Consider the following 12,467-nt stretch of genomic DNA (forward strand, 5'->3'; position numbering starts at 1 on the left):
AATGGCTTAATTTTGTTTTATTTTTAAGCTTACTGTGGTATAATAAGTATTTTCCAGTTTATTATACTGAGCTGCAAGTGCATTTCAATAGAGTTTCATGTCGTTTTAGAACAGAAACCAAAATAAACATCAGATATCAACGCACTGAAAAACTGCATGTATTAATACCATACTTAAAGGAACTAAAATTGGTGCCTGTTAGCCTGAGTGAAAGATTTTAAACTTTCAGCCTTTTCCCACTGTTTCATATAGGTGGAGAATCCCTATTCTAGAGCCCAAAGCAGGTTTATAATAGCAGGAACTCACATGACAAATCATACAATGCTCACAAGTTTAAAAATATTGCTTAAATTGTTGTTCCTCATCCAAGTATATGAAACAAATGAATTTGACTTTACTCCAGGATCCCATTCACCAAGTTTTCTCATATATATGCAAATATTACAGAACCTGAAGAAATACGGATTCCAAGCATTTTGGAAAACAATACTCAGCCTTTAATATGTGCCAGCAACTACAAATGTCAACATTAGGCTCAGTGCACATTGGGCTTCCTGTATTCACACCCTACGTCTCCACTCTTATCCCCTCCCTGCCAGGCTGGCCATTCTGTAGTCAAGATCTCCGCGGGAAGACGTATGGGTGATTTTGCTGGTGCAGTGGTGTCTCTTGGTCTGTCTCAGATTGGAATGCTCCTCCTGGCTGCTTCATCAGAGGACAAAGCTGAAGGCCTAGAGCCCCTTGGCTCACTTAGAGAGCTGCCACCCCTAACCCACGCTAGTGACCCTGCCCTTTGACAAAGGGGGGCAGCACAATACTAGAGGGGGAGAGCAAAAAGCTCTAGGCAGAACTGCACCAACAACTCCAATAGCCAACACCCTCAGGGGTTCTGAGTGTTTGACCTTTGCTCAGTGCTGGGTGTGGGGAAGGCATGGGAGCATTCTTCATCCTGAGACAGCAAGGCTGTGCAGCCCACACTAGGCCTTAAGTAGAAATGCAAGGTGCAGACGAGAACTCGATTTGCAGCAGGTATCAGAAGCAAAGCAGTTTGGAATCTATGCACAAGGAATTACTGCAGAAGGACACCATGAGAAAGAAGTTGGGGAGGTGCCATTCTCTGGCTTAGCTCTGAATGGGCTACTTCATCTTCTTCTTTTGTGCCTGGACCTTCGAGCCAAGAGCCTGCAGATCTGAGTACAGGTTCCTCTTCAGGATGGCACTGCTGCACAGCAAGGCCCCTTGTAGGGCCCCTACCAGCCCACACGTGAAGATATCTTGGCCTAGAAAGCAAAAGCAGTGGCCCATGAATGTCTACCCACATGAGGATGGGCAAGCAACTGTTCTTGTGTACATCCCTCCATTTCAGGGTCACCCAAAAAGAGACAGCTTCAGATAGACCCCAGGACTGTAGTCAGCCAAGGTAGCCCAGCTCCCGGAATGGGAGCCGAAGGGGACAGTGGGGTCGGAGGATGGGAACCAAAGATTGTGTGAGGGAAGCCCAGATTCTGGCAAAGGGAGGCAATGTACCTGTCAGGTAGAGGTTGGGGATGGGGGTTTGGGCTCTTAGGGAAGCCATCGTATAAGGATGCAGACGAGCCAGGTCATGGTCAGCCCCATAGGTTGCACCTCGGGGAGCAGCCAGATAGTACTGGTTGGTGAGTGGGGTTCCTCCAATCACGCTGTCCACCTGAGGAGGCAAAAGGGCAGGGCAAAGGTGAACAAGGGAATTTGACAGGGCCTGACCCTCCCTCTGAACTCTGTTACCTCTGCTTTACCTCTGAACCCAGGAAAAGACAAACAGTCAAGGGGTGTGTCTTCATCTCCAGCATTGTGAATGTCAGCCCCTACCTTGCCCTCCAGCTGTGGGAACAGTTTCATGACCACGGACATAGAGGCTTCCACAAAGGCGTTTTTGAGGGTCTTGTAGTCAGCACCCCGCTTGCCCTGTTGTTCCTCCTGCCACTCCTCAAACCACTGAAAGGCCATGGGTACCAGCACAGTCATTGAGGATCGATCTGCAGGTATAAGGCCATGTTCCTACTGTATGGTCCTGTCTTCACCCACATCCAGCTCCCCTGGACCTAGAGCCCTACCTGGAAATCGGTCCTCCCAGGTTGGGTCCTTGGTTGATGGGAAGGCAATGAAAAGAAAGGGAATGTGTTCTGGAGCCTTTTCTTTGGGCATAGAGATGTAGCGGTTCATCCTGTAAATGAGGTGGTGTGACTGCCAATCTCTAGGCCGTTTTCCTCTGAAGCCACCAGCAGCACCCAGAAGATGGTTCACTTCCAGAAACTTCCCACGGGTGGAACATATACAACTTTGGTATCAAAAGCCTTTCTGGAAGTTCACTGGGGACCATGCACCTGCTCCCTCAACACACATCCTACTGCGACTCCTAGAACCATGTCAAGGGTGAAGCCTGGTCCCGAGGGTGGAGGCCCAGAGTCATCAGTCTTCCCGCCCCTCCCATCTTACGCTCTGTCCATGTCCTTATCAAAATAAACATAGTAGTTGGTGGACTGAAGCTTCAGGTCCTCCTTGGTTCCTCTCAGGCAGATGAAAAGTGATAGTACGCTTATGCCAGGTCTTATCATTGCCAGCTGCTTCTTCACATCTGTAGAGGGAGCCAGTGAGGACTGCATTGCAGGAGCTGTGGCCAGACAGCTCCTCCTGCCAGGACAGCCTCAGGATACTCCCTTTCCAACCTGCAGCTTGCTGCTCAGCTGCCAGCATCCACAGAGACCTAGCCATTTTACAGCTCTTTCTACAGGATCCTGGTAGGGACCTGCTCTTCCTGGCGGTGGCAATCAGCCTCAGATTCTTTCCTCCTCTACCAGCTCAGCTCCATGCACCATTGGCCATAGGTGCTGGCTCCCACAGAGCTAATTCACAGCACCTCTGGACAATCAGACTGTCTCAGTCCTCCCCTTTAGAAACTGTAGATGCACATGGACAAGTGTGTGTCCAGTTCTGCGGGGAGGAGTCGACTAACAATTTGGTTGTCTTCTATTTGGGGATCTAACTCAGATCATCAGACTTAGCAACAAAAATACTTTTCTTTTGTTTTACCCTTTGAGACATATCAATGACCCTTGCTGTTTGATGAGGGAGGGTCTCACATAACCAAGGATGACCTTGAATTTTTCATCTTCCTGCCTCCCCTTACCTGGTGCAGGTTTACTGCCAAATCTCCCACAGCTATCTTGCCTGCTTATGAGGATCAAACCCAGGCTTGATGCATGCTAGGCAAGCTCACTAATCAGCTGAGTTTCATCCCCAGTCCCCTTCTGCCCTTCGAGAGTCCTTTTCTATTAGAGTCCCAGTTTCTCAGGCAGGGGAAGGCAAATATACTTTACTTTGGATCTTCAGCCTGATTAACAAAGGTTAGACATTTACATCAGACATAACTGGGTCCTCAGAGCTCTGCCATTGCCTTGTGAAGGGCCCTTCACCTGTGTGGTCCTGGGTTCCCCAAACGTAAATGTGATGGTGCTGGTTACAGAGAGCAGAGACATCCAGCCAGAGGGGTGCCCAACAAGAGGACGAGCATCACTTATACCGAGTTATAAGCTCCAGAGTTGAACACCAGTTCAGAGGACCAGTCTTTTACCTGGCAGACAGCGGACACTCTCTGGCACTAAGTGCTGGTAGGTATTGAACACTCCTGCATTGGAGATGACGATGGGGCAATAGATGTTCACCAGCTCGTGTCCCTTCTTCACACTGACACCTGTAGACACAAGAATATGGCTGAGCTTCTGTGAACTTCTGAAGAAGAGAAGGATAGGGGTGCAGTGAACCTAGGGGCTCACACAAGCCAGACAAGTGCTGTACCAGTGAGTTATATCCCAGCCCTTCAGTGAGTTCTTTTTCTACTGGCACAGAGGCTGCGCTTCAATCTGCTTCTCCATATCTCTTTTAAGTGGTGTGGAAAATTTGATCACACTGTGAATCCCGATTTTGCATTCGCATTAACTAAATAAACTCAAGGTTGTGTGTGGAGGCCGAATTAGTTAACAGAAAGTAAACCCAGAGTCATGGGTGTCTGTAAGATGATAGGCACATGGAGAGGAGAAGGAGGGACTTAGCTGAGCATTGCTTCTTTTGTTTTGCAGAGCAGAAGGACCTTGTCCTTTGGAGAGGTCAGCACAGAGGTCAGCTAGCTGCTCCTCAGCCTCTCTGAGCTAGCACATTTTTACTATAGCGTTTGACTTCAGAGTATGATATAGATATGAATAATTTTCATTGGTTTGGATTTTAAGGTCGATTTTGTTATATGTATATGCATTTCTGCTCTTGATTGAGGTATTGTGATTGTGTAGTTCATTAAAAAATGTAATGTATAATTAGGAAATATAGGTTATTTTGGATAATCATCTATAATCAAGTTTGTAGTCATATTTGTTTTACTTTCTAGATGTGCATAGATATATTTCAGATAGGCATTCTTCATATCTTTCAAAGACTACAGAATATGGCATTTAATGTTTTAATAACTTAGGGCTTTTCCTGACAATGAGACACGTTTGCTCCTGACAGCACTAATCTACTTCAAGAGGAAGATGGGCATCGAAGAGGCTCCTTATGGAGTTGGTTAGCCATTTGGGCAAAAAACTTCTCTTGCCTGAACTCATGCATAAACTGGACACAAAGAACCTGCAGAGAGAGGACTGCTGAACTTGCCTAAAGGTAAGATGGTCTTTCGGGGTTCCTGATTCATGAAAGAGTTTGTGAGACATTCTGCAGGACACAGCAGATAGTGACTGAATTGTCTTTAAAATTTCCTGCTTCATGGAAATGTCTTTGGATACTATGGGCCTGAAGGCCGAAGATGGATGACACAACGGTACAAAAAAACTTTGGGTGACTGTTCAGGCAGGGAGATTTCTCTGTCATTTCTAGAGATTGGAAGTTGCTTATTTCTTGTTTACTTAGGTAGTATTATATCCTTCTGGAGTCTTTGATGGAGTTGAAGAATACATAGATAGTTATAGTTTTCCTTAGTTATGATAAACGATAAAATAGATATAGATATAGATATTATAACTGTAATTCTTGTTTTATAACTGTTTTGCTATATGTAATTTTACTGTGTTAAAATGAAAGCCTTTCTTTTTTGTTTAAACAGAAAAAGGGGAAATGATGTAGGAGGGTCTTCAATCAATCTGTTGCTTTCATTGGTTAATTAATAATAAAACTGCTTGGCCTGATAGGTCAGAACATAGGTAGGCGGGAAAGACAGAACAGAATCATGGGAGAAAGAAAGCAGAGGCAGGCATTGCCATGGAACCAGCCACCATGTCAGACATGCTGAATTTTTCCTGGTAGGCCACCACCTTAATAATGTGGTGCTATACAGATTATTAGAAATGGGTTAATCAAGATGTGAGAGTTAGACAATAAGAGGCTACAGATAATGGGTCAGGCAGTGTTTAAATGAATACAGTTTTGTGTAATTATTTCAGAGGTAAGCTACCCGGGATCCAAGTGGGAACGCAGACCACTGCTCCTTCTACACCAGAGTCTCATTGAAAGCAGAGCGATACAGATTTAATTAAAAGCTTATTTGTCAGCAATGACATAGCCAGTACCTGCGGGAACGGAATTCCCACAGGCCGTGGACTGAGGAGCTGGGCTGCTGTCAGGGAAGTGAACCAGTAACTGTGGAGCCACGTTTGCTGGCTAAAACAACATCAGATTAAAGCAGAGCCTCTGTGCCAACAGAAAAATAACTCACTTAAGGACTGGGATATAACTCAGTGGCACCCCACTGGTTTTGCGTATGTGAGCCCCTATGTTCAGTGCACCCCTACCTTTCATAAAACAAATAAAATGCAGGAAAGCATGAAATATATCACTCTCAGAGCTTTAATGGTGGCACAATGGCATATGCCTGTAAGCCTAGCATTTAGGAGGAAGAAGCAGAACAACCAGGGGCTAAAAGGGCAGCCTCCACTATACAGCAAATTGAGGACTAACCTGGACCACTTAAGACCCTGCCTCAAAATATAAGTTCTATAGCCACACTATAGACAGATGTCTCCTAGGCCCTCCTTTCTCAAACCTAGAAGTTCCTCTGAGCAAAGGAGGCCCCAGGCATCCACACTCAGCCCATCCCTCAAATGCTTCTGTGTTGACTGTCTCTAGCTCTTCTTACCCATTCATAAGGTCTTGCTTATCCAGAGTCAAGTGTTCCCATCCCAAGAACACTGAGCCTCCTTTCACTGCTGACAAGTTCTACTTCCTCAGTGCTCCCATATCAACCTTCATGAATCACAAGAGTTTCTGTGGTCTGCTGTAGCCTCTGTGTCCAACCTCATCTCTGGCCATTCTCACAAAACCTTTCTGTCACTCGTGACCTGTTGTAACAGTTTTAAATCTAATTTTATTCTTTGTGGTGGTCAGGGTGCTGCAGCCCACATGTGGAATGCCGAGGACAACATACAATGTCAATTCTCTTCTTTCAACATGTAAGCTGTGGGAATCTAACCGAGGTCATCAGGCATAGTGGCTGGAATATTTATCCACTGCGCTGTCTCACCAGCTTAGACCCCAGGATCTTACCCTGAATGTACAGGCTGGTTCACCTATAAAGACACATCAGGTCCCTTTCACCCCAGCCCAGTGACCCCACAGCTCAGTGCAGTGCTCTTACCACAGGCTCTCCCAGCAGAGTCCAGCAGCACACCCTGCACGGTGGCCCTGGTGAGGACAGCGCCCCCGGCACGCTGAATCAATGGGATGGTATGGAAGGCAATCTCACTGGAACCTCCTCGGGGGTAATATGCCCCTTGCATGTAGTGGTCAACTGTCAGAGCATGCATTGAAAACGTGGTGTGACTGGGGGTTACTCCTACAGAATAAAGAAAGAAAGAAAAGATGAGCACTCAAGAGTGGTCACTTGGCACTATAATGGAAGAAACATGGCTTCCTGTAAAGGACCATGTGAGTGCATCCCAGGAGCCAATGCTCCTGGCCCAGTGCAGATTTTGAGCTTAGTAGGAAAATAAATACACTCCCTGGAAACACTATCTGCAGAAACCAAGGAAGACCCTGACACTGATGGCTACAGAGAACACTCGCCCTTGAGCAGTGTCACCGTCTCAGCCTCAAAGCTAAAATGGAAGGATGAGTGAAGCAAAGCCAGACGAGCCCACAGAGAGTTCCAGACAGCCTGAACAAAGTCAGAACCTGTCTCAGAGGGTGAGCGATGTGGAGGAGAAAATGCACTGGGGATGTAGCTCAATTAGCAGGGTGCTTTCCTAGTATGCAGGAAGGCCTGGGTGTGCTCTCCAGCACCACAAAACCAGGCTTAGCAGCATATAGCTATAATTCTAGCACTGGGAGGTGGAGGCAGAAGGATCAGGATTTAAGGGCACCCTTCACTATAAGAGTTCAAAGCTTGCCTGGAAACCCTGCCTCCAAAAAGGAAGAGAAAAGTATAAGAGGGAGAGAAGATAAGAAGATAAAAGGGAGAAGAGAAAAAGAAATCTCGAGTTTATAAAAAAAGAATTTCTACTAGTGTCCAGCAGGGAACAGACTTCTCAACCCTTATCGACAAACTCCATCAGGCCTGGGTCTATTCTGGCTTGTCAGCTAGGCAGATGGGGAAGAAAGACCAAAAGCTGAGAGACCAGCAGCTTAGAAGAGCCTGGGCCAGTCGCCACCCACCGTAAGTGGGGAAGATGTAGCTGAGAACAGCCTGGAGCTCAGGGGAAGCCCCGAGCTGCTGCAGGACCTCGGCCAGGCTCTGGGTAGATGCTCGGCAGAAGGGAGAGAAACGAGTCAGCAGCCCGAACTTGTTGAGGAGCTGAGTCAAGGGCAACGGGAGGAACTTCAGTAGGATGGCATGGGAGGCTCCACGGGCCACCATCTGGGGAAGAAAAGGTAGGGTGAGTCTCTGGAGCCCCTGTAGGCTGACACCACTCCTATAGATGGAAACGCATACTCATGTCTAATTTAAGCTGAGTAGCCATGGTGGCTCAGGCTTGTGATCCCAACAGCTGAGATGCTGATGCAGAAGAATAGCTATGAGTTCAAGGGAAACCAGAGCCATACACTGACACCCAAGCTAGAACTGTATAGCAAGACTGTCTTCCTCATCGCAACACAACACAACAACAACAAAAACAGCAATGACGACAACAACAACAACATTCCCACTATGAGTCTGTACTTGCCCTTCCTTCTCCACTTCAAAAAATAACTGTAGTTTTTTATTATATATATATATAGAGAGAGTCCCAGATATCCCCGTGACCTTGAACTACAAATGACTCTGCTCATGCCTCCTGAGTGCTAAGATTACCATCTTGCTTAGTTTATGCGGTGCTCAGGAACTTATTTAGAGTTTTGTACATGCGAAGCATGAGCCACATCTCCTGCCCTCAAATTCCTTCCAAATACCCCGGTCCAGAAGCCAGCTGTGATGGCATATACCCAGCAGAGGCAGGTGGATCTCTGTGAGTTCCAGGCCAGCCAGCGCTACACTGTGAAACTCTACGTCAAAAATCACAAAACTACCAAGAGTCTGGCTCCTCTCAGAGGACATCTAACTTCCCCAAAGCCTGACTTTCCAGGGGTGCCATCTAGAGGCCAGCGTGAGGGCGGCAGCTGAAGAGCCAGGCAAGGCACAGGCATATACAAGTGTACACTGCATTCAGGACAGACATGACCAGTCCTTCCTGCCTGCCTCCCCACTTCAGTTCCTCCCAACTAGGTCCTTCACCAATGAAACAGTCAGTCTTGTTAGGAATGAACTGTGGGTGCTGATTGTGGTTCATGCTACCTTAACTAGCTCCATGTACTTGTCAATGACAGCTTCCTCCGTGGGGAACTTCTCCTTAAGACCCTGGATGTACTGTTTCCTCCCACTGTACATGGGAAATTCCTTTCGGCCATCAGTCCCTTCTAGTATCATCAGATCATAAGGAGAAGCCGTGGGTGCCCAGTCCAGCTGCCCTTCAGTGATCTGGTCCAATATAAAACGCCCAATGTTGCCCTCACGCATGCGTCCAATATAATGGATTCCTGTTGGGAAACAAAAGGAGATGCAGAGAGGAGCAAATTGGTCCCTGGAAATGTGCCAAGTAAGGAAGAGGTTGCCCTGCCTGGCCAAGTTCATGCCCGGAGCGGGCTGCCCACCCGGTCTATGAGCATCTACCAGAACATATAACACCCAATTCTTGCCAGGCCAGGCAGAAATGGAGATGACCAGAAAAAACATGTGGGAGGGACCTCTAAAACATACAGGTGACCCCAAATTATCCCATTTGCATAACCAATATCACCCCACAGTACCCGTTCCTAGCCTCCCCAACACAAAGTCAAACTCCCAACCCTTTCCCACACAAGCCTTACCAGTGTCAAATTCAAGGCCATTTTCCCTGAAGGTATGACAGCAGCCCCCTGCCTTGGTATGTTGCTCCAGGACAAGGACTCTTTTGCCAGCTTTAGCCAGAATCGCAGCCGAGGCCAGACCCCCAATGCCACTGCCAATCACCACGGCATCCAGCCTCTCTGGTACTCGGCTGGCTGAGAATGCTGGAGAAGGGAGAAGACAGAGGGTGGGCTTCTCAGACAAGAGCAGGGAGGCAGAGGAGCCAGAGGGGATCTCTCTAGCTTATACTATGTGAGAAACCTCTAAGGCAAGCTGGGCAGGCTGGTGCACTGCTGGGATGCCAGCACTTGGGAGGTGGGTTAGGAGTTCAAGGTCATCCTCAGTTACACAGATGAGCTGCAGGACAGCCTGGGCTATTAGACCCAGTGTCAAAAAAGGACAGAGAGAGAGACAGACCCCTGTCTAGGGCCTTTAGCAGAGAACTCTTGAATAATATGGCTCGAAATATATTACCAGAAAAGACTCAGGACCAGGCAGGCAGATTAAACAGTGATGAGATGGGTCATAACCCTACTACATACCTGGGGATTTTCATAACTTTCAAAGAAAGTAGGAAGCAGCTGACTACTGTAGAAAAAAACCGGAAAGAGGGCAAGAGCACAGGCAGTGTAACCTAAGTGCAGACATTTCTGTGAATGTGAGCACGGAAAGAAAAGAACACGGGGAGGGAGGAGCCTGTGCTGGGGGCTCTGGGAACTGGGCTTCTCTGGAAGAGCAAGGTCTATGAATGCCAATGGAGCTGGGGCTGGCAGGGCTGCTCACGGCTATTACTCTGAGAGTCACACAGCACAACCTCACAAAGACCACTGGTGTGGCAGTCACCTGACAGAACCAGCTAGAAAGCTTGTCCAACACAAGACCTGAGTTTGTTTTTTCTCCTGCTCTCGTCCTTCATTTCCCCTTTCTTCCTTTCCCTTCCGTGACTCGTTGATGTGGGTTTTCTGGAGACAGGGTTTCAGTGTGTAGCCCTAAAGGGCCTGAACTCCCTGTGTAGAGATCCACCTGTCTTTCCTCCCCAGCATGGGATTCCAGGAATGTGCCACTAGGTCCAGAAACATCTGTTCATTAAAAATCACTGCCCAGGGCAGATGCAGTGGCTCTCAACTTTAGTCCCGGCACTCAGAGGAAGAGGAAGAAGAGTCTCAGTGATTCAAGGCCAGCCTGGTCTATATAGAAAGTTTCAGTACAGCCTGGGCTACATTGAGAGACAGTGTTCCCCTGAAGAAATTCATTGCTCAGGCCATGGTGGCTCATGTTGTGATCCAGCTGCCCTCACTCCCCCTGACTGACAGCAGAACTTCCTCGTGGTCTGTAATTGACAAGGATGTTTGTGTTCTTTCTGGCCAGTGGGTCTCCTCCACAGAGGGAGTAGAGGTATAAAAGGTTGCTGGGGAAAATAAAGGTTGCTGTTCCTCCGCCTGAAGAGAAGTTTCCATTTCTCAATCCCCCCCCCCCCCCCCCCCCCCGCTCCCCTGCCGCCAGTCTCCGCTATCCAGGCTGTGCTGGCTGCAGCAGGCTCACACCTGTAACCCCACCATTTGTAATCTGTTTCTATGGCAGGAGAATCATTGTTAATTTTAGGTTGGCCTACATAGCAAGGTCTAAATTAGCTTGGGCAACAAGTATGAGATCTTTGCCCCTCCCCAAGTGCACAAACAATAACAATAATAAAATACCTGGATTAGTACACCTTAGGAAGTAGACACTCAAGGATTAGGAATACATGGTCAGTCCCCAGGAAATACTGAATTCAAGTAGCCTATGCTAAAATTTATAAGCAAGAGTCCCCTGGAGGTGAGACAAGAGATCCTTGTTTGTTTTTTGAATGTTTTGCATTTGAATGTTTTGGTTATTTGGTGTTTGTTTAGACAGGGTCTCCCTGTGTAGTCCAGGCTGGAATTGCTAGTTTGCACCACTATGCCCAGCCCCAACACTTCTTTAGAATCTCACAGGCTGGGCATGTTGTTACCTGCTTTTAATCCCATCATCCTGTAGGCAGAAGCAGAAGGGCTGCTCCGAGTTTGAGCCCGGGCTTCATGGTGAGTGTGAAGCCAGTTCTGATCCAAAAGTGAGACCTCTCACAAAAATCCAAAACCTTGGGAACAAGCACCTCTACTCATGTTTTACAGATATCGGGATGAATGGTGGGTATTGCTGTTATCCCAAATCGGTAGTGAAACGCTGCAGGTTTATAAAGCTTCAGTCCTATGAACTGGTACTACACTTTGCTTGTCAAACCACTTGTTGGAAAATTTTTCTGTTCTACTTCCCATACCCCGAGTTTGCACAGAGGCTTATGAAAAATTTCGTTCTAGAACCAAGTAGGTGAAAAAGGTCTCTTACTCTACGTCAGCTGTTATCTGAAGAGATTCTAACCGGAAGGGTTTGGACAAGGTTATGCCAACATCTTGTTGTGCCAAGGGTAATGCCTGCACCGAAAACTTCAGGAGCAAAGATACTAAGACGTGGTGCTTCGTATGCACGTGAGTTTTCCCAGCACTTTTCAAATGATAGGCAGGACCGTGCCCTGCTTTAGCAGAAGGCCGGAGAGCAGTCCTGGAACCCACAGTCCCTCCAGCTGACCTTGTTTAAGAACCTTCTTCCTAGCCTCCTTGTCGGTCACCAGGGGTTCAGGTGGCCGCTTGACGTCCTCGGCGAAGGGGTTCGGGGAGTTTCCGCTGAAGAGACCCACATAAGCCCAGCGGAGACCCGCCAGCAGCAGTGTGGCCAGCAGCAGCAAGGTGTGCCACATCTCGCAGCCTGAGCTTGGAATAAGGCGAACTCTCTGTCTGAACTCGGCTTTTAAGTCTGAAGCTCCGCTCCAGTTGTTTGTCGTTTGAGAAACACCAAGCAAATCCAGTCCAACGAACTTTGACCAATGGCAGCGCAAAGCTAATCAAGATGGTCCATCCTCGCTCTTTGTGCTCTTTGTCCAATGCAGTTTCAATTGCCTGCAGGGAAACTTAGTTCCTGCTCAGGCCAGGAGTCACTTAGCACCTGAGCGATGAGGCTCCATGGGCTGTGCGGTGACCCTTACTGGTAGGTTGGGAATGTGTCTGGTGAGCCA

The 12,467-nt window shown here is 47.7% G+C and overlaps 1 protein-coding gene across 1 annotated transcript; it reads right to left on the reverse strand.

Moving 5' to 3' along the window:
• Nucleotides 1-474: 474 nt before the first annotated feature.
• On the reverse strand, nucleotides 475-12,181 carry LOC146894190 (all-trans-retinol 13,14-reductase-like). The gene is made up of 11 exons (XM_087907139.1): nucleotides 11,984-12,181; nucleotides 9,361-9,543; nucleotides 8,789-9,030; nucleotides 7,672-7,873; nucleotides 6,656-6,853; nucleotides 3,611-3,730; nucleotides 2,476-2,614; nucleotides 2,094-2,203; nucleotides 1,849-2,015; nucleotides 1,528-1,687; nucleotides 475-1,280 (listed from the first exon to the last, which is right to left on the reverse strand). The coding sequence occupies exons 1-11, from the start codon at nucleotides 12,150-12,152 to the stop codon at nucleotides 1,138-1,140; spliced, it is 1,833 nt and encodes a 610-aa protein (XP_087763265.1). The 5' UTR covers nucleotides 12,153-12,181; the 3' UTR covers nucleotides 475-1,137.
• Nucleotides 12,182-12,467: the final 286 nt, after the last annotated feature.

Source organism: Myodes glareolus, chromosome 6, assembly GCF_982192425.1.
Source record: "Myodes glareolus chromosome 6, mMyoGla1.1, whole genome shotgun sequence".
NCBI lineage: Eukaryota > Metazoa > Chordata > Mammalia > Rodentia > Cricetidae > Myodes > Myodes glareolus.